Source organism: Diadema antillarum, unplaced genomic scaffold (genome assembly GCF_040938485.1).
Source record: "Diadema antillarum isolate AM-2024a unplaced genomic scaffold, OU_Dant_1.0 scf00000115, whole genome shotgun sequence".
NCBI classification, from domain to species: Eukaryota; Metazoa; Echinodermata; class Echinoidea; order Diadematoida; family Diadematidae; genus Diadema; species Diadema antillarum.
The window spans coordinates 272,868-296,376 of NW_027271004.1; the positions used below are offsets into that span (position 1 = coordinate 272,868).

Sequence of the window (23,509 nt, forward strand, 5' to 3'; positions counted from 1 at the left end):
TTTTTAAATCACTGCTCCCAAAGGTAAACAGGACCTTTAACAACGATATGATTGACATAACCATTCCTGACTAATTTTGGGACTAAGGAAAAACTACTCAGTATAAGCTTTTCCTATACCAAATTAACAGGAAACACCGATACACAAACCAAACAAATGGTGACTGTTCCTGTTCTCCTTCCCAATAACTCTGCAACGGTCCCCCTGCCAAGTAACTTTATGCAAATAAACCCCAGTATTTATTATATACTCCGAGAAAAGCTCCCCTCTATTTTATTGTAAGTTGCGTTTTCTTTGTTTTTCTTCTAGGTGAGTGTCAACTTAACATGTATTGTATTCTCTTGATTTGTATACGTTTTAGTTATGTCTGTATAATTGATTTTCGTATTACGCCTTGTAACATTACTATTTATAGCAAGTCTAAGAAAGCCGTTTTTATACATTATAGACTATTACGTGTTCCGCGTTGTGAAAATTATCGATCAATATAATATTATTGCACCACAATTAAGACACTGACCTTATTAATGGCCGGCAAACCAATAAACTATGAAATTCTCCTTGCAGTTTGAGGTTTCAGCGAAATAATTTCTTTACAAAGTGTATATAGCATCAAATATACTAGTAACATGCATGACATCACTGACAAGAAAACTTAAAATCTGTACACCTCTGACTCTAAAGTTGTTCCTCTGATATCATCATTTGATATAAAAACTAATTAAAAGAACGAAGGATTGATTTAAGGTATACTCAGCTAGTGCCTGTGGCGTAACGAAAAAAAAAAAAGAAACGTGAAAATTGAGAATGTCTTATTGTTTTTGTGTTGACATTTTTCTTCATTTTTTTTTAATTCTCCAGTTTGTTGCTTTTCGGCAAGTCCATATCACGAAACGTTGGTTGGGTTGGTACCCTGATAGAACCCCCCCCCCCCCCCCCCATTATACACAACACAAACACAAACACGCACACACACACACACACACACACACACACACACACACACACACACACACACACACACACACACACACACACACACACACACACACACACACACACACACACACACACACACACACACACACATACACACACACAGAAACAATGTTCTGATCTGTTGGTCATGCACTGGTCATGCAGCTCACCATTCAGCGACACAACTGGTTTCAGTCACATGACGGTGAATCACCTGATAGAGCTTCCAATCAGTGCACGCATAAGAACCATTGTACGATCATCAAGCGCTTCACCGGCTCGAGCGTAGCAGGGCTTCTCGGATCTCGTGCATCGCTGCTGCGGCTCACATCTAGAAATTCTAGCTCCGCGAATTAAGTAGCAGTATAAAGACGGGAAGTTGCTGTTACGTAACTTTCGTAAGATTTGGATCTTGCTGTCATGTTGACTGTAATTCATAGAGTATTGGCGACAATTCATTCAAAGTTGACTTCATCACGAGAGAGTGATGAGCTGAGACTGAGAGAAGATACTTGTTGAGAATGGTTAGCGGTACTTCGTCAGAAACTACCCCTGCAGTTGCCCGTGCAGAATACACGGCGTTCGTTGTGTCCTGAGAAAATCTTCCCTCAAGAGATTGAGAGTGTGTAACCTCTAAAGTGGATGCGTTTTTATCTCTGAACACTTTCTCGTCATCTACAGCTGACATTTTCATCGACTGAGTCCTAACGGAGATCTGTATTGATATGAATGACTGTGCGCTGCGAGGATATGGAAGGAACTAGATTGTTCTACATGATGTTGATGTAGCTAGTCTACAGGTCAATAAGTACTAGTCTAGACTCTAGCTCTGTAGATTTCTTCTGTCACCGAGACTGACGACTGATGATGTCTATGCCCGTGAACCAGACAGATCTATGTGCTAGAACCCTACAGTCTTCAACGTAATTCTGAAGAAAATTAGTGACTTTTCCACCACATGTGAGAGTGCAAATGTGCATAACAACACTTTTCTTTGACTTTGGATTGGTGCAACCGCAGCATTGACATCATGGATTTGTTAGGGTTGAAGGCGTTGCTTGTTGTTGTCCTCTTTTTGACTTGCTTGTTCTTCGGACTTCTTCCTGTGAGAATACTCAAGTGTGTCACTGCCAGCAGATCACAAAGCTTTCATGAGAGAGCAAAACAATGCATGAGCCTTCTCAGCTGTTACGGTGGAGGAGTCTTTTTAGCAACATGCTTACTAGATTTGTTGCCAACGGTCAGGGACAAGTTGAGTCAGGCGTTTGATAGCATGATGATCAACACTGCATATCCCATTGCAGAATTTGTTATAGCATGTGGATTCTTTATAATTGTGATTGTTGAACAGACTGCTTTGGATTGTAAAGAGAAGAGTGATATGGCAGTGAAATCAAAAGAGCTCAGAATTCATACAACCAGGGAATATGACGAGCCAAACCGCCCCCTCATAGAAGACAGCGACAGTCACATACGATTTCATGATGCAGAAAATGGTGATTATGGAAGCATTGCTCGAGAGTGTGACCGGAGACTTGCTTCAAACCAACACTCAATGAGTGGGGATCATACCGCCAGTGAACATGATAGTCATGATATGCATTCACACTCGTCGCTCCGTTCACTGCTTCTCCTCCTTGCGCTCTCCCTTCACTCCGTCTTTGAGGGACTCGCCATCGGGCTTCAGACAGACAGAGATCAACTCCTTGCCATCTTCAGCGCCGTGGTCATCCACAAGAACATCCTGGCCTTCAGCCTCGGGATGACCCTCATCCAGAGCAGATTGTCCCGATGCTCCATCCTCATGTCCTGCCTCTGCTTTGCCATCATGGCTCCTCTCGGAGCGATGCTCGGAATCATCCTCATCGACAGCATCTCAAACTTCTCCCACAGTGTGGTGAATGGCATCCTGCAAGGCTTTGCCACCGGTACCTTCCTCTACATCACCTTCTTCGAGGTCCTTCCTCACGAGATGAACTCGAGCAAGGATCGCCTCCTCAAGGTCCTCTTCCTATTGCTAGGATTCTCAACCATTGCTGCCGTTCTCTTCCTTGAGCCAACAGTCATCAGACCGACCTGTTATCAAGGTGCTCAGCCTGTAGGATGAAGTGTTTTGTACTTACGATCGTACAGTTTTTTTTTGTCAAGTAAAGGCATTATTACAACAAACATCTTAATGGTTTTGGAGCCCCACTTAAATTTGATAATTATACTCCATACATGATGGTTTTGCAAGGTATGTAACATGGTTGGAATGAATATCATGTGAAGGAATTACTCTTTGGATGTGATTGTGGATAGCCCCAGGTTGTGATGTGAAGAAGGAAGTACGTGCAAGTTTGCTTCATGTTGAGGGCATGGCTACGTTTTGGTGCAAACAATGTTTATGAAAGCATTGCAAAGGGAAGAAAGGAATGTGATTTGGTTCACATGCAAACAATTTGTGTAAACCTATTGTGGATCCTAATCACCAGTCTGACTTCAAGGAGTGTTGTACATTATTATCGGTTAAGTGACAAATACCTCAAACTGACAACACATATTGTACATGGTGCTTCTAAGTATTAGCCAATGTGCAAATTGTATTGTATAGATTGATATCTGGCCTGTTGTGTCAAAGTAAATTACTCAACTTTGAAGGCAAGTACATGTAAAGGAATGAAGTCTCAAGTGATTATTGTGCTTTTATAGACTGTTGTTTACAGAGCACACATGGCACTTTTAAAAAACACCAGCTCATTTATAATGTGCAATGTTGGTCATATAGGCTTGGACGTATGACAGAAAATATACCGGTACCTATCAGAGCTTATTTCTCATCATGGACCATTTTCATTCAAGAATACACACAGCTAGTGTTCAGCATTTTGAAAATGTAACATTGACATATTGTAGAGTGCAATCGGAGATATACAGTAAATCTATCATAAGTTGTAATTCACTGAAAATCTTTGTACAGTAGTTTGTTTGCTAGCACACTAGGAAGAGTCATTAGGTAAGATGTACAAGCTTGAATACTGAAGAGAGCAGTATGTTTGTACTGTTGAAAATTTAACTGAACTGCAAATATGTCAAAATGAATTTGTAAATTGCAGTGTAATCAGAGTTTTGTGTGCTGCATAATCAGGTAAAATTTCATGTTGGACATTATGTCTTAAATTTTTTCTCTCTATTTTTGTTCCAGTTTAATGAAATTGTGAAGATGCCCAACTCAGACACTTACATGTCTGAGGTCAGTGTCAAAATATAAACTCATATTAATCTGCAAGATAATGATTATTGACTTTTCCTGCAATGACTGGCATTTGTTGCCAAAGATGATGTATACCTACTCACACATTGCTCAAAATGTAACCATGCATTCAGATCATGGTGTGTAATGAAACTGAAATGTATGTAACGTACATGTACTTTTAGGTGCAGGATCTTGATTGAAATTAACAGCATGTGCATGTACATGGAATGTGAATCAATTTTACTTTGTCATTATGGTGTGTTGTGTGTTGATCTTGCCATTGACTGTGGATTCTTCCCACTAAACCATCATTAAGCAAGCTGGGAAACTTAGTATGAAGTCAATTGTTGTTGTTGTTAGCATTATTATCATTGAATTATTATTGAGTGATTAGATGCACTGAATAATATTGATTCATTCTTGATATCATTCTTCTACCACACTATCTATCTATCTATTTATCTATCTATCTATCTATCTACCTACCTACAGTATCTATCAAACTGGAGTACCTTTACTTCAGCTCCTGTACAATGTAGGTGGCACTAGATGTAATTCTTATTGATTCTAAACTCTATTACAAAATGCTGCCCTATTATTGACATACAAAACTATGATCAATTGCATGTACATGTCAACTGTTCCCATTTAAGGGGAACATTACTATTTCTTAGGAAAGGAGCTCCATTCAACCTTGTGTTCGTAGATATGCCTTATCAACGCCTACTACATACAGTAATAGTGATGTATGGGAGATGGAAGGAAACTCTTCTTGTTTTCTTGTAGTATTTTCTCCCAGTTATTCCAGTTTACTAAATTTTAGGGTACACATGTACAAAATCTGTAAGCAAACCAATAGAAGTGGAGTTACTTTCATGTTCTTTGAATATTTTTGTAGTGCAAGCCAATAGAGGAAATTGTTCAGACACCTGCTGCACCATAAAAGTTGCGGAGGCAGGAAACAATAAAAATTCTATATCCATCTTCGGGAATGTTTGACAGAGTTAAAGCACTTTGCACATCATTGTTGGGAGCATAAATACATTATTGTATGTACAATTTGTACATCATTGTTTGTGCGGTATGTGTTGGCTGTTGTGGGTTTCGAGACTTATTCATTCAAAGCACTTCACATAAACTGCACCGAGATGTCTCAAGTGTTCAACTGTTAATGATCATATAGGATAGAATGTATTTTGGGTTATGGGGATCGTTGTGAAATACCTGGTGGAGATTTATGACTTGAATAGCTTGTCTGCGTGTTGTATTTCACCAAGTTGTGTTTTTATTTTTTCTTTACAAAGTGCATGGTTTATTTCCAGGCCATGAGATATCACAGGTGTACACACCCTGTGACAAAAAGTATACGAGAGATTTTCGGAAAAAAACATATCAGTGCCTTTATAGGCTGCTGAAGGCTTATTACTTCAGACAAACCGATAAAATGCTGTAAGATCAACAAGGATGAGATGAAATAAATCAATCAAGGTATTTGTAGTGCACAGGTACCTGGAATTACTAAAGAAAAAACGTTTTTAGAGGGGGAGTAGCTGCTCAAAGTATGAGTCTAATGTCTTCTTATCTATGTTTTGTCAAATGTTTCAAAGCAATAACTTGTTTTGCTTGAATACATATGTATAAAGCTCAGTGGTGATGACCATGTAGGTAGAACCCCAAACTGGATTTTTAGCCAAGACTACATGTACTTTCCACACCTGTGAATGCCCACTTTTATTACAATTTCTCATTATATTGACGATGTCAACCCAAGGAGTTGATGACAATTGTACACTGCCATTTTGGATTCTGTCTCTTCTTGACATTGTAGAGCCATAGGATGTCAAGGTCATAGAGCAGCTTGGTGTGAGATTTTCAAGGGCTCAAGGGAGCAAGGTAGGAAGAGGAAGGGGGGGGGGGAGGAAAAGGGATGTCCTCATAGCATGGAGCTTTAATAGCGTCATTAAGCTGTACGCTCCAATATTGTGCCATCTACAGGGGCGGATCCAGGAAATCTGTAAGGGGGGGGGGGCGCAACTAATATTTTTGGTGCCACTTCCGGGTTTCATTTCATTTTTTCTTTTCATTTCTTTTGTTTTTAACGAAATATAAAGGCATATAAAGGCTACAAGACATTGTAGAGCCATGGGATGTCAAGGTCATACCATAGAGCAGCTTGGTGTGAGATTTTCAAGGGAGCAAGGTGGGAAGGGGAAGGGGGAGGGGGAGAAAAAGGGGTGTCCTCGTAGCATGGAGCTTTAGCATTTAACCCGTCGAGGACGAGTCCCGAGTATACTCTGGCAGGTGTCTATGGGAAATGCGTGTTGAAGCAAAATCAGTCTGTCCTCAACGGGTTAAGCTTTAGGCTCCAATATTGTGCCATCTGCAGGGGCGGATCGAGGAATTCTGTAAAAGGGGGGAGGGCGCAACTAATATTTCTGGTGCCACTTCCGGGTTTCATTTCATTTTTTCTTTTCATTTCTTTTGTTTTTAACGAAATATAAAGGCATATAAAGGCTACAAGACATTGTAGAGCCATAGGATGTCAAGGTCGTACCATAGAGCAGCTTGGTGTGAGATTTTCAAGGGCTCAAGGGAGCAAGGTGGGAAGGGGAAGGGGGAGGGGAAGAAAAAGGGGTGTCCTTATTGAATGTAGCTTTAGCATCATTAAGCTGTAGGCTCCTATATTGTGCCATCTACAGAGGCATAAAGTAAAGGGGGGCGCAACTAATATTTCTGGTGCCACTTCCAGGTTTCATTTCATATTTTCTTTTCATTTCTTTTGTTTTTAACACTGATCTATGTAGTGCATACAGAATATTTTTACTTATTCTGATAAAGGAGAGATTGTCCCAAAACGTGATGCAGTTATCTCTTTGCTGGTTGGAAATCCATGCCTTTTTGGGGTTTTTTTTGTTTTTGTTTTTGTTGTTGGTTTTTGTGAGGTGTCAGGAAAAAGCTTGTCATGTGTGTGAGCATGAGAAAGGCCCCCTTAGGTATGATACTTGGTAGGTCTGTAGAGCATAGAAGTGATGTATACCAGTGCTTTACTATATGGCTTTTGACAAACAAGGCATTCTTTGAAAGTAATTGATGTAATCGACATTCTTGTCTGATCATTGTATAGCATTTACCCACTTTCAATTTTCTAGAAATATGTCTTGCCATGTACATAGGCATGTACACGCATGAAACATACATTGTACTCATTAGGTGAACATGGTCTTAAAAGGAAATTTTTGTACAGGCAGGCTGTACATATGTAAATCGGGGAAATGATGAGGAAAGTTACCGGTCTCTAACGGTCAATATTGTTTCAATGACTTGTACATTCCAAAACGAATTGCTGTATACTTTTACTGTATAGAGCAAAGTGCAATGAACCTGAGAACATCTCACCTGTGCTAACATTGCTTCTTCAGCTATCTGGAAAAGTTATCAAATGATGGTATAAGCTCTGGGTAAAGGGGTGTATCTAGTTTATCAAGTATTGTGTAAGCTGTTATTTTTGCATGATACAGATTTTTTTTTTTTTTTTTTGTGCAAATGAGGAGGTCCTGGACATTTTTTCAAGATGTTGTTTTTGCGACTTGAATTTGAGGTTATTAGAAATGCACTACAGTAGTTACATTTTCGTGCGTTGTTAGAATCGCGGTCCAACAGTAATTCATGAAATTCGCAAAAATTGAACCCTTGCAAAAATAACAGCTTATACAGTATCAGTTTATGATAGACTACTGTATGAAGAGATTGTATGTGCCACTCTTGAATGTGTTTGAATCAGTATGCAACAAGAGGCTTTCAGTATTATATGTTTGTTTGTTTTGTTCTGTTGTGATTTTTGTTTTCATACGTACTTCACATTTCACCCTGTTTGTTATCTCTCCAAATGTATTGCTTTTGCATGAAGCATCATTGGTAAATACCACATTTTGTTTACAAAACCCTATTCCTATTATAAACTCTGCCGAAAACAAAATGTAACAAAAAAAACTTCTCCTTTTAACTCTGTTGACAAAAATTTATCAATGAAAGATTTTCTGGTTACTTACTATCCTCCAAAAGATGGAAAGTCAGTTCTTTCATACTGTGCTTCCAAAACAGGTCTTTTCATTCAAACGATAGGGGAGAATTTCTGTACGAAGTCATGACTACCTTATAGACTTCTAAATCCGACCATTGAAGCAACTCACTGGTACCTCTAACAGGATGGCGTGTGTAATCGTTACAATAATTTATTTGAATTATTCATTAGACTTCATGCAAATATTATGGTAATTTGTTTAAATCCATATTACATTCTTTTGATTTAGTTTCCATATTTATTGTCATTATTATTATCATTTCATTTTTTACAGATGTTTCCTTCTTGGGAGTAAATATTCTTTAACATCTGAAATAAAGCCATGTGATTATATCCTGACATGTGAATTGAGCAAAGCCAGATTACTGCATTCGTATAGCTCATGCATGTACATAATCTTTCCTATGTTACAGTGTTGTAAAAATAAAAGACTTTGGTCCTCATGAGGTCGTGAGTCTATTTTTGAATACCTCTATAGTGGGTACTGGAAGTATTTGCCAGAGGGCTTCAGTGTAATGAGGGGTTAAAATGGCCAAGGATATCATTAAAGTTTCCTTGTGTGTCCATACAAACTGTACATGCATGCATGCGTATCTACAGCCATTCATGCTGTGACCTCAAATCAAAACCTCTGGTTTCCTCTCCCTTGCAAACAAGTGTGTGATCTTCAATTTGTGTCATGTACATCACATGGCATCAGTGCTAGCATTTTAACATTCAGTGACAATTTTCTTAAACTTTGTAGAAGTACATGTACACACATTGTATGTGCATGTACACTGTTTGACCATGTACGTGTACATTGAAAACTGATGTCATTTACAAATACTGTAGTATATCAACTGATCATAACTCAATCAGGTAATGATGAATAAATTACTGTGACTCTAACGATTTAAGCATGTCATTTTGAATCATATTTTCTTTATGTGCATGTATGTATATACATATATTTATTATACATTGAAACAAAGAAAGGGAAAACTGACCAGAAACAAATTAATGATAAATAGTGAAAACTTTGAGCAAAGAAATTGGGTTTCCATTGGGATCCCGATGGAAACCCATTTTCTGTGCTCAAAGATTTCACTATATATATCAATATGTCTATCTATCTATCTAGTATATATATATATATATATATATATATTATATATGTGTGTGTGTATATATATATATATATATATGTATGTGTATATATATATATATATATATATATATATATATATATATATACATATATATATATATATATATATATATATATATATATATATATATATATAGTCTTGACAAAGGGCAGGGCCCGAAAGCTTGAGAATGAAAATCAAACTGAGGATTCAAGCTACGTCTATCGTCTCATCCTTACTCTCACATATATATATATATATATATATATATATATATATATGTATATATATATATATATATATATATATATATATGTATATATATATATATATATATATATATATATATATATATATATACATATATATATACCTATGTACATATATACACTCTACATACATGTACCTTTTTTTTTTTTTTTTTTTTTGAGGAGGCACCAGAGCGAGTTTGCAGTCGAGCAGTATACCTGAATTAAAAGAGAAATACATGTGTGATGTTGTCATTCATGGATTCGGTGATATCAAGCTATAAAAAAAATTAAAAAAACAGCAAGAAAGCAGGAAAGAAGAAAAAGAAGATAGGACCACCCCAAAAGACAGCAGGAGATAAGAGAGATTAGATTGCACAATCCCTGAGACATATGTATACTTGCCTAAGGGGTTTCCAGGTGCTAAAAACTCACTTGCCTCCTGGCCTGGGGCAACCAGGAAAATGTATGGGCAAACGCCCGTTCAATGTTTGCTGCCATTTACACAAGGCCCGTGTAGGCAAGTGGAAGATTTATAAAACAGCTGTGTTGCTTTCCTCTTCCATTTGTTTTCTTTTTCTTGTTTGTTTTAAAACATTGTGTTGTTTTAGTTTCACTAAAGAAACCCGAGTCTCCTATGATACTGTTTTCTGCCTTCTACTAAAGAAGAAGAAAAAATGCATGTACAATGTATACAGACACAGATGTCACAGGTGACTTTCCCACTGTCTCTGCACGTGTTAGTAAGATAACACTTCCTTCCTACCTCATTCGGCTATTGTCAAACCTATCTCTCTCCTCGGAAGCTGGATGTATGAATGGGGGTTAAGCAGAATGCCATGTACATGTGCATCTATCTCAATCACACACACACACACACACAAAGAAAAATAGAAAAAAAAGTAGGAAATCCTGTACAGCAAATTGTCATATGATTGTTGCTATTACTTCAATGAGAGAAACTGCGGTATATTAGTTTGGCAGATAGCTGTAAGTAGGTCAGGTCTGGAATTGTAGGGTGCAATAATCGGGTCGCAAGGCATTCTAATGCTTTTGATAATGGGAAATCAAGCACTTCTTTTACATGTATTCAACCACAAACTCGTGTGTAAGTGGAGGGTTAATTAAGGTGTTGAATAGTTGAGACATAGAATCATTTTTTAAAGTGGAAAATCAAGTGTTTCTTTTTTTTTTCATATTCATACATGTTGTTGGAGAGCTGCTTTTCAGAGAGATTATAATGCGGTAAAATAGCCTTTGAAAGTGGGAAAGCAAGTACATCATACATTCATCCATGAACTGGTGTGAAAGTTGGCGGGTTACATTTTAGTATGAAAAGATGCCATATTCACAAGAGATAAGGTGCAGTACATAAGCTATTTTTCAGGAGGAATTCAAGCATAATATTTCACATTCATTTGCATTCATTCAGATGATCTGCAAATTGGAGAGTTACATTTCATGTGGTATTTTATTGTTGGCAGATGAAATACTCTCGCCAGAGTATTTACCATTTACTGAAAGCCTCCAGGCTGACTGAAAAACTTCTCACAGGGGACTTGTGTACTTGTTTTGTTTTGTTTTTTTGAGGGGCAGAGCTTCAGAGAAAGTAGTGTAGGACATCATACAGTCCCTGAAGTGAACCCAGCATTTTCTCAACTATGCAACAGTGAGTGGGTATCCATCATGACAAAGATACTACACCACTACTGTGTCCTTGTGAATTAAAGGACAAGTCCACCTTCATATTGAGTGAATGCAGCAATATTAGTAGAACACATCATGGAAAATCTTAGGAAAATCAGACAATCTGTTAGAAGGTTATAAATTTTTAAAGTTTCTGCATAGTCACTGCTGGATGAGAAGACTACTACAGTGATGATGCCATGCATAGAATGATATAAGAAAAATATAAAGAGAATTCCATAAAATTTCATTTTTTCTTGAAGAAAGTACACATTCCCTCGACTTGCTACTGACATAATTATGTTAAGGGTAATATTATTGCCCCTGCCTTCTGAAAGAGGCAAGTCAAGTGTTCTATTTTTAGGCAAGAAAAGTGAAAATATGTTGAATTTTCTTTATACACCTGTACTTTCCTTTACTGTATATCGTTCTATGCATGTGACATCACAAGCTGTAGCAGTCATCTCATCCAGCAATGGTGGCACTTAAACTTCAAAAATTCATAACTTTTGAACACATTGTACAATTTTCCTTAAACTTTCATTGATGTGTTACTCTTATATTGCTGCATTCTCTCAATCCCTAAGTATAATAGGACCTATGTATAATCATGAAGGTGGACTTGTTCTTTAAGAAGGGGGGAACTGTTTAGCCCTTTTTCTCATTTTCAATTCAATTTGGTATTATGCACCTTCTTTTTCAATTCAATTATACTTTCTTCTCTCTTTGGAGACAATGGCACATTTTCATGAACTTTATTCAAGATAATGCAAATACTGTCAGCAGCACAGGTTACTGTAGACTTGGAACATGTGGCACACAAATGTGAGTACAATGAAGCCAGTTAAAGTGGGGAATCTAAAATGGATATTGTGGTGATGTCCTTTCGGGGGCTTTCCTGTGATAGAAACCACCAAAGATTAAATGACATCACACATAACCACTTCCAGTCAATGTTGGAGTTACAGTAATTTTTCTTTTCCATTTTTTTTTTAAACTCAAGCGAGCTGGCCTCGACGAATTCTTGCACAAGATTTGTGTTGATGAGAGATGCAGTGATTTACCTTTATCATGCTGGTGAGGTAGACGTAACAATGAGAGGGGAAGGGGTGTGCCCACATCATGGCTTTAATTACTCCAATGGCAGTGTTCTCATAGTTTGCTACAAGCTACAATGTACAATGTTCAAACTATGTTGTGCTACAAAATGTATGTTGTGACTGGAATGTATCCGTTCAGACTGCAACATCTATTGTGACAGTTTCCTGCTTTGGGAAAACAATAAACACAGAACGAAACACATCACATGATTCCCCCCCCCCCCCCCCCCCCATGAATAGGGGCTAATGGGAAACCTCCAGTTTCACTCCCTTTCACTCCTTTACAAGTGTCATGGTACCGGTATCTGCTTGTAAGCAAACTTGTAATCAGGTTTCCTTGTACAGTATCTGTCTGTGTGTGTGTGTGTGTGTGTGTGTGTTTGTGTGCGTGGGCGTGTGCGTGTGTGTGTGTGTGTGTGTGTGTGTGTGTGTGTGTGTGTGTGTGTGTGTGTGTGTGTGTGTGTGTGTGTGTGTGTGTGTGTGTGTGTGTGTGTGTGTGTGTGCGTGTGTGTGTTGTTGGGGGAGGGTTGGAAACTCCACTAAATGTGTTCTAGAAGTTCAATTCACACTACAGCATGTAATGCTAACACTTTTTTGGCATTAGGGTGTACCTTGATACATGTACAAGTTGACCTTTGTTTGTAACATGCTTGAATAGTTGACATAACTGCATTCACTGGTAGTTTATTGAAGTTAGGAGAGGTACACTGGGCCCGTCAAAACTGTTTGGATGCATCAACAATTTTGAGCTTGTGACATTGTAATGATCAATATGCTATGAGACCAAGATTTTGGTTTAAAATTTGGCCAAGAATTGGAATTAATTTGCATGTAGTCCTACAAGTATCTACTGACAAATTAAGATGAATAAGTTTGTAAATTGGGTAAAGTTTGCTGTGGTAGGAGCTTACAGGCAGGTTTTATTTTGCCACATACAAGATGCATGAACCTTGAAAATCTTTGACAAAACATGTGTACAAGTTGTATGTAGTTTTTTTTTTTTCCAAATTAGTCAGAAACCTTGTCCAGCCTACTAAAACATACATGAACATGTACAGTGCACACCCATTATAAAGAACACAGTTACAACAAAATTCTGCTTACAGCCAAGTTAAAAACCAGGCTGCAACGTCATCTGCCCTATATTTTTCATTTTTTATGTTTTCCATTATAACAAAGTTTTGATACAATAATGAAAGAAAACTGCCAGTCCAAAGGACTTCATTGTAATGGGTGTCCACTATACAATGTACATGTAGCTGTTCAGGAATTCATTTTCAGTAACCACAGCATATTAGGCCTACACAAGTGATGACATTCTAAATGGTATCCCGGGGTAACAAACAAGAGACCCGCGGGTCTAGCGCTCACCTGAGTATCGCAAGTTCACCTTTCACGCAGTCACTTATCTAAATTATTCACAGCTCTACCAAAATTTGACCAGGCATTCTGAAGTAGAAGATGAAAATGTACAATAAGGGCCCAAATTTTTAAAGATTCCTTAATTTGGGGAATTGGGGGGCCCCTGGGGCCCTCTGGGTGGGGCATGGTGCCCATTTTGATAAATTGAGATCCTGACCCCCTAAGGATGCTACCTGCCAAGTTTGATGAAAATCTATCATGAGGTTTTCAGGAAGAAGATGACAATGTACGATTCAGGCCCCCATTTGGACCTTCCTAACCACCCCCCCCCCCCCCCCCACCCCTGCCCCCAAGAGGGGCACCCCTGGATCTCCTATGAACAAACTCGAAACTACAGTCATTAATGTACTCACTCATAGTATTATCTTAGCTGTATAACTTCTGATTCTAGAGAAAATTTTTAACGATTCCTTCATTTGGGGGGTTTGGGCCCCCCTGGGGACCCCTGGGTGGGACATGGTGCCCATTTTAACAAATTGAGATCCTAACCCCTTAGGGATGCTACCTGCCAAGTTTGGTGAAAATGGGTCATGGGGTTCTAAAAAAGAAGATAAAAATGTACAATTTAGGCCCCATTTTACCCTTCCTCACCTCCCTCCCCTGGGTCCCAAGGGGGGCACCCCTGATTCTGCCATGAACAAACTTGAAACTGCAGTCATCAATGTACTAACTCATAGTATTAACTTAGCTCCATCACTTCTGGTTCTAGAGAAGAAGATTTTTAAAGATTCCTTAATTTTGGGGGATTTGGGCCCCCTGGGGGCCCCCTGGGGGCCCCCTGGGTGGGGCATGGTGCCCATTTTAACAAATTGAGTTCCTAACCCCCTAGGGATGCTACCTGCCAAGTTTGGTGAAAATGGGTCATGGGGTTCTCAAGAAGAAGATGAAAATGTACAATTTAGGCCCCATTAGAACCCCTCCCCACCCCCCTCCCCTGGGTCCCAAGGGGGGCATCCCTGATTCTGCCATGAACAAACTTGAAACTGCAGTCATCAATGTACTAACTCATAGTATTAACTTAGCTCTATCACTTCTGGTTCTAGAGAAGAAGATTTTTAAAGATTCCTTAATTTTGGGGGGTTTGGGCCCCCCTGGGGGACCCCTGGGTGGGTCATGGTGCCCATTTTAACAAATTGAGTTCCTAACCCCCTAGGGATGCTACCTGCCAAGTTTGATGAAAATCGGTCTTGGGGTTTTCAAGAAGAAGATGAAAATGTAAAAAGTTTACGCACGACGCACGACGGACGACGGACGACGGACGACGGACGACGGACGACGGACGACGGACGACGGACGACGCACGACGCACGACGCACGACGGACGCCGGACGAAGGGCGATCGCAATAGCTCACTTGAGCCTTTGGCTCAGGTGAGCTAATAAAAATCAGCCATTTTGTTGAATTATTTATTTTTTTAAAAAGGTTGTATTCTGGGTTGCCAAAAAGTGGAAATTATTTTGGTGCTGGAGCTAGCGCGCGCTAGCCACTGCACTGACTGCAATGAAGCACACGCTATTGCTAGCACAGCATGCCATGCATGCATAGTACAATTGTATAACATGCCGTGGCATGGGAATGACTATACATGTACATGTACACACAGTGCATGCGTTTCTCTGCGGCTGTCCTCGAGTGGACGTGAGGTGGCGCTACACAATGTGGTACCCCGGGGTAATGCGTGATGCATCATGTGCAGCTCTTACAAAGCTGGCATTCCTCAGCCAAGATGGTAAATTGCAGCATTATTTCATACAGGTAAAAATCAATGTGAAGATCAATAGATCCACAACACTTGTAACTCTTTGTCCCCTTGTCTGGGAATGTTATGCTGTGGCAGTTTTACAAGTTTATACAAGTTTTAAACTTGCACTGATCTACAAATTATGTAGTAAAACTAAACCTCTCCTCATTGCCATGGGAACAATAAAAGATACTTTTATCTGCCAAATTCAAAGTCTAAAAGAAGTAGAACAAAGGTACAGATTGAGATTGCTGTAATATGTGATAAATATATTATGTATTTCACCAAACTTATGATATTTACAATGTAGAGAGTGAGAGGGAGTTGGGAAGATACATCAATGCATGTGTACATGCAAGAGAACAAAGAACATCAGCAGTTTCACTGTTATAAAACAAAATATGTGTAATCAGCTTAATACATACGTAATACTCTTTTCTTACTAGATTTCCTTTAAAGTCATGCATGTATAAAACACAGCAATATCGAATGACAAGCGACAGCATGGATGAAAAGAGGTGGTATGAGGGATGTTGTATACAATGTACAAGTATTTTGAGTGTGAATGTTTGACGTGAAGTGTATACAATTGCACTTGTCATTAAAATGGACACGCCAGAAAACAAAACTAAAGCTATTTCAAACAAGCACTTGAAAGTGTATTCTATTGTAGACAAATCCTATCACTTATGCAATGATACATTTTTACCCCTATTCAAAGACCAAAAAACCTTGAATTGTTCCTCCAGCGTATCTGTGGAGGATTTGATAATATAACAAAGATGTAAAGTGTTCTATAATCATTGATATCTAAAAATCTGTTAACTTTAAAAGTCAGTTGTGACAAAAATAATGATATCTGCAAGAAGTTATTAAGAGCAGCAAGGGAAGAAACAAGCCTTTAATCTTTCATGGACTTGTCAAATACTGGACTAGTAAGAAATTATTGCATTTAAAGAATACATGTAGTACATATAGTATATCATAGAAGTATAGGTGTATTTAAAATACTGCACTTTGTACAAGTGTAACTCTAATTGATGTACAAACTTATGAGCGTACATGACTTTACAATGTATTTTTAAAATACACAATGATCTTGACCCTAAAGAGCATTCATAACTTAAAATTCCAAAATTTGCACGATAAGTATCACAATATCGGAGATACATTTCAAGTGCAGAAAAACTATCAATGATGTGATCAGTTCCAAGGAGAAATAATTTGAATCTGTCCCTTGAACAAGCTGAGACATCTGAGGCAGTGGTGAATTGTGGAATGAGCAAACGATGTCACCTTGTTGCTGATAAACTGTCAATGATGCGAAGACACTCAAATTTCAGAAGAAACCCAGATTGTTCAAAATCAGTCACTATGTACAGAACGGTGGATGGAAAGACAGTTCATGAGACAGTATAAACCCAGTGAGCAAAAGGAACCGAGTTCAGTTGAAATTGGTGACGAGTTTATGAGTTCTTTTGCACCAGCACTGAGATAGCAAAAGAAATGGCTTTGAACAGATTATTTTAGGCACCAATGTAGCTGCCCCATAAGTGGAAGTGTGGGTTACCTATCACTTTTACTATGATACCATAAATACTTTAAATTGTTATTAGTCTTACATTACAAGTCCAAGTAGAATACACATATACCATTACTTCGAACACTGAAACTACATATTATTGCATGCAGTAGAAGTAAGTGGCCCACATAAAAAAAATAATGTGCCTTCAAAATGTTCTTCACTACTACACAGAGAGTTATGGAAATGTGTCATACACTCCAGTATCTTAACAGCCAATGCATGATCCCTTTGGAATTGATTGGAGCTACATGTACATTACAGTATTACCAGTTCTTGCTACATCTACACATACTGTACCACCCATCTGTCATGCATGATGTGAATTCTTGGGTAATTGTCGCTATCATTCTGTATGTTTCAGCATCTCTATACGCTGTATCTGGATTGTCATTGCTGCAATTTCTACCCAATCATTTGTGGCAGAATCCACCTCATTCACAGTTTTGGATTGATACTGCAACACCTTTTACCACTTTCATTGCGAACAATTCCTCAAGCTAAATAAACATATGCAGGGAAAATTACCTGTATGACTCCAATGTACATTTGTACAGTTTAGGTGGGAGCTACTGCATGCATGTACAAAAAAGTTGTATATCATTAAAGCCCACCCTCTCCCTTCCCCATCCCTCAAAAAACAAACAAACAAACAAACATAAAAAGGTGAAAAGCTTTACAGAGCTTGAACAATTTAAAACAAAATGGACCACATTACAGTCGTCAATAAACAATGGGTGAAAGCTTGAGATTAAACTCTGCAGCAGTTGGCTTCATATGCAGCTGTACATCTACACATTGTTCTGTACATATGTGGCATGTGAATAATTGTACACTAGTACTGTTTACCTCAATGCAGTAAATTAATGTAAAATTTGTCTCAATGGCACTTACTGACCAGTATTGTACAGTGATGTTGAATATTGACTCAATCCAGTAATGCTTGATGCTAAAGAAATTATGTTACGTAGGGCCTGCTGCGCATTCAGTCCCCTCTTTTCAGGCTTCTTTACTGAACATCCATGATGCCACTGCACTAACAACCCTGCAACATTCATGTACACTATGCAGATCAATAGATGTCTCCATATGTGTACATCGGGGTGTTACTAATTGTTTGTTTGGTAAAATCACTCAGAAAAAAAGGGGGTATCATTAACAAGTTGCCAACACACTTGTCTGTTTATACATGGCCGGTGCCACATTGGGGGGGGGGGGGGGGGGGGGGCAGTTTATATTTCTGGTGCCAATTCCGGGTTATTTTAGCTAACATTAGTAACAAGCAAAAAAAAAAAAAAAAAAAAAAAAAGACCCTCAGCCTCGGGGCAGCTAGAATGCAAAATACATGAATCTCCCTGAATCAACTTTATCATCCCTTTGATACAAAATGTAACATACATTGTAGATTAACGTACAGCAAGAAGACAGCTTGATGGCACAGTAATTGCCCAGCCATGATGACACTTGTGTTCTTTTAATCAGTCAATGTTCTCATGTGGTCTCTGCTTCACAAAGCAAGGACCGATGCTAGTCTGTCTTCTTGTCCCCTCCTGCGGCCACTGCTGCTCCATTTGGCTGGAAGGGGCATCCATTTCTTGTTTTTGATTGTTCCACTTGCTCGCCATCCTGGGATAAGAGAATAAAAGTAGAACAAAAATTCCATACAGTGTAATTTACAACTGAATTCTTGCATGCTCAAGAGACTTTGGATAGGCACAGTTTATAAGTTGGGAGTGCATTGTAACAAGTCCACATTTCTATTAGCCACACAAAACACTTGCTCTTTGCGACAAACAAGATCACCCCAACACAGAAATGATCTTCTTTCTGATGAACTTTGACTTCAAAAACATAATCTAAACTTATGTCTAGATTCTAGGGAAAGCAGGTGTAGGCAGTCACTAGTAATCACGCTTTGCCAAGAAAAAAAAAGTAAATTTAGTTGCATGGAAAGGACAATATTATCATCCTTCACCTTTGTCCTTGGAGTTGGACTTTATTCAACACCTTTTGGACACTCATTTCATTAATAAGTCTAATTCCAAAATTTAATTTAGAGTTTCTGAATTCTACAGAGCATCTAAATCCTTTGTCTTTGAGGCACTGACTTTTGGTAGATTGGCACTAGGCAGTGATGTAGAAGTACTGCTAACTTCCACATAATTTTAGCCCCTAAACCGCTAAGGGCCAGTTTCTGACCCTACGCTCTATTTTGTGTCTTTTTGTTATTGTACTTACATCATTACATGTAAGTGAAAACCCATGTCAAACTAATGCAGACAAACATAAGTTTCATCATACTAATAATATTTTCCAGCTACAATGTACAAATGTCAAAATAGACGTCTATAATATACATTTTTTCTCTCTCAGAAAGTACAAGTCCACAGAAAAAAAAAATCATTATAAGGGACTATACGGACATTGCAGATATGATGTGAAGCAATAAATACTGGAAATGCTTGTTTTGGCATCCTTGAACTAATCCATAAAATTAGGTAGAAAATTTGGATACCCATCAGTAAAATTTGATGTTTTATTTCTCTTATTTCAACAAAAATTATTGTATTCTTTAATTGTGAAATTTTGTGTTTGGCATAGAATATTTATGATAATTTATGATATTTATGATGCGCAGTAGAGTACACCATGTATATCATTATAGTAGCTGCGCAATATAAATGTCCTTTTATTATTATTATTATCATTATAAATGAAACTTATCAAAAGGAAATTTGTTGGTGACAATTTTCTGTTCATCCTCTTCAAAATGAGGTACACCTGTAGATAACATTAAACACCAGAAATGTCGCTATGGCAACTAGTATGCCTTCGCCGCAATGCGTGGTTCTCTGAATACGTCTATATGGTACGTCTTAACAATATGTGAATATGAATGTGATGACAGTTTCACATAACTGGCAAAAAAAAAATGACATGTTGGATGAGGAGACTACTAGAGGTTATGATGTATGCGTGGACAACAATATAAAGAAAATATATAAGGAAACTTTTACACAAATTTACTTTTCTAGCATAATGAAAGAGCATTTGGCTAACACTAGTAGTAGTACAAGCTTTCAGAAAGCAGGGGAAATAATTGTTACCCTTAACATAAGTCAGTATCAAGTTGATGGAATGTGTGATTTCCATGAAAAATGATTTTTTAAAAAAATTATGTTTATATTTCTTTATATTTTATAATAATCGTTGCCCACACACGACACCATAAGTAGTTGTTGCTGTTGTTGTTGTTATTTTGATTTTAAGTGCCTCTAATCTACGAGCATAGTCTCCTCATCCAGCGGATCCAAGACCAAAACTTCAAAAATTCATAACGTTTGCATCGATTGTCTGATTTTCATCAAAATTTCACTGATATTGTTCTACTAGCTAGTACAACTACAAAAGTGTTGGTACGCTATGCGATACTCACAGCAACTGGGCTGTGTATACATGTAGTTAAACTACAAGTACGGTAAACTTCGATGATCTACATAAAGGAGAGGTTGCTGCTTTCACTCAATCCACATTTCTCTTTTGGGTTTGGGTTTTAGAGGTTTCTCATCTCAATTTCATCACCATCAAACGTTGCGTTGGACACTTTAGGCCCCAGTCCCAACTCAGCCGAAACGGTACAATCTCTTTCAGAATCCAACGAGACATACACCCACGTTACCTTTTCAGCTGCATTTCTTGAGCTTTCATCTTCTGGATTCGGACCGTAGATTTTTCGCTTGAAATCAAACCACGACTTGACTCTCTCTGGTAGGAATGGGTAGATCCATGGCTGAATGAACCGACTAAACACCCATAAGACGACTGGAATTAGGAAACATGGGCAGCAAACCATAGTGGAAAAGGCGCAAAGCTTTCGAACAATTCCAAAATAGGATGCAAGTATTTGAGTGACGTTGGAAGATGGTTTTTAACTACTAGCACACGGAGAAATCTACATCAGCTGTTCACTGGGAATTCCCTACTCAATCACACAAGTATTCACACGGCGGCTGATCAACAGAATGTTTGGCGTGTACTTCAATGCATGTACATGTACATTGCACGTGTTGCAGCGCGCGGTCCGTAAACACTGACGTGTGAATACCAAGTCTGCAAGCTCTTCCGATTACATTTTGTACATTGTACACTATGTAAATGTATAAAATCATTTAAAAATCATATTTTCTTCCTAAAAAATGTAAAATACCCTTAAAATAATATAAAAAGATTTATGCACCCTAAAACAATTATATTAACGGACTACAGATAGACAGACACATTGACCACTCTGAATGACCACCTGCACCAACAGTGACGGAATCTGCTCTCAGATTGGTCCCATCTGTATACAGTGCGTACATTGTATATGAAAAAAAAAAGTAATCAACTTTGGAGAGCTACTACACAGTATATCGTATTTCATATTTGTCAGCTATGGAGAGAATGATATATGTTGGTTGTGAGGAAAGAAGAACTCTTCCTCATTTTATTGGTACCTCATTATGTTGACAAATGTCATGCATGACTGAGCACATTAACTTTAAAACAACAATGGCAAATTGCACTTTTTCCAATTTTGCGTGTTATTATATTATGTTCACAATAACACAACCGTTCTTTCCATGTTTTCTTCTAAATCATGTAATAAGGCACACGAATCATACCTGCGGATGGCTTCCGATGTTCTTACCAAGTTATTGAACAATCATTTGATTTTTTCCTCGACCCACGTGCGTGATATACAGTACATCTGAAACCACAACGCAGCGTGAAAAAAGGAAGGTCCAAAACCATGGGCGTCACCAGGGGGGGTGCGTTGGGTGCGAACGCACCCCCCTTCAGATCCTTAAAAAAAAAAAAAAAAAAAATCAGTCTGCGAGCGACCTCAACGCCGGATGCTAAATAATTATTCTTTTCTATTTTTTTTTAAATATTTTGCACCAGGGACACACACACACACACACACACACACACACACACACAAAATCGTCGGCAAAAACAGTTCGCACCCCTGGTTCTGGCGGCACTGATTTTTTACATATCTATTAGTATTCTACAGTGTTTACTATTTATCGACCGTACTGTACATCCGTACGATACGGAGCACTTATACACGTTTGCATGAACGTGTGCTACTTACAAGTATGTAGGGACTATGTACGTTACTTCTGACCAATCCATATTGCCAGCCCAAGAGCGAGCCTTAGCCTCATTAAAAAAAGAAATGAAAAAAAAAATGGAGGGGCAAGCATATCATTTTGCCCACCCCCCCCCCTCCATAATTCCAGAGACGAGAAGATTGTCTTATCTTTTTTTTTTTGACAGAAAAACAAAAAGTTACCACCATAAAAATATTGGAGGGGCAAGCATATTTTAATTTTGCCCCCCCCCCATAATTAATAATTCCCGAAATGAGAAGATTTTCTTGCTTTTGAAAGAAAACAAAAATGTTGCCCCCATTAAAATATTGGAGGGCAAGCGCACCATTTACCCCATCCCACATAATCATAATTCCCGCGATGAAAAGATTGTCTTGCTTTTTTGTTAGAATTCAAGAAATCTGTCCAATCATTTCACCCAAAAGCAGTGGGGTAACTACGGAGGGGGGTGCGCCCCCTCCCAATCCGCTGGTAAAAAAAAAGAAGAAGAAGACTTACCGAAATAGTAGTTCAAGTGTTAGTAAACTGCTTTTGAATGAATTTCCAAAATTTCCAAAGCGAAAAAAAAATAATAATATAGCTTCAAACGGCAGTTTTTGGACAGTAAAATGTCAAAATTTTCAAGCTCGCTCGCTCCTCTCGCTCGCATTTAGTCGTAATGTCATTTTCCTGAAGTTGCTGCCAGTAATTGCCGGCAGATGCGCCTGGTGCGCCCCCCCCCCCTTGATTTCCAAAGCGAAAAAATATAGCTACAAACGGCAGTTTGGGGACTGTAAAATGTCAAAATTTTCAAGCTCGCTCGCTCCGTTCCCTTGCATTTAATCTTTATGCCATTCTTCTGATGTTGCTGCCAGTAATTGCCTGCAGTTGCGCCCGGTGCGCCCCCCCCCTTAATTTCCAAAGCGAAAAAATATGGCTAAGAACGGCAGTTTTGGGACTGTAAAATGTAAATTTTTCAAGCTCGCTCTCTTCGCTCGCTCGCATTTAATTGTTATGCAATTCACCTGATGTTGCTGCCAGTAATTGCCAGCAGTTCCGCCTGGTGCCCCATCCCCCTTAATTTCCAAGGCGAAAAAATATGGCTAAAAACAGCAATTTTTGGACTGTAAAATGTAAAATTTACAAGCTCGCTCTTTCCGCTCGCTCG

The 23,509-nt window shown here is 38.4% G+C and overlaps 1 protein-coding gene across 1 annotated transcript; it reads left to right on the top strand.

Moving 5' to 3' along the window:
• The first annotated feature begins 2,008 nt into the window (after positions 1-2,008).
• Positions 2,009-3,167, top strand: LOC139719791 (zinc transporter ZIP1-like). Its single transcript, XM_071631176.1, has one exon. The coding sequence runs from the start codon at positions 2,009-2,011 to the stop codon at positions 3,083-3,085; it is 1,077 nt and encodes a 358-aa protein (XP_071487277.1). The 3' UTR covers positions 3,086-3,167.
• The last annotated feature ends 20,342 nt before the right edge of the window (positions 3,168-23,509 follow it).

Bases quoted from the DNA above. Each gene is read 5' to 3' on its own strand.
- LOC139719791 (XM_071631176.1), top strand. From the start codon at position 2,009: ATGGATTTGTTAGGGTTGAAGGCGTTGCTTGTTGTTGTCCTCTTTTTG.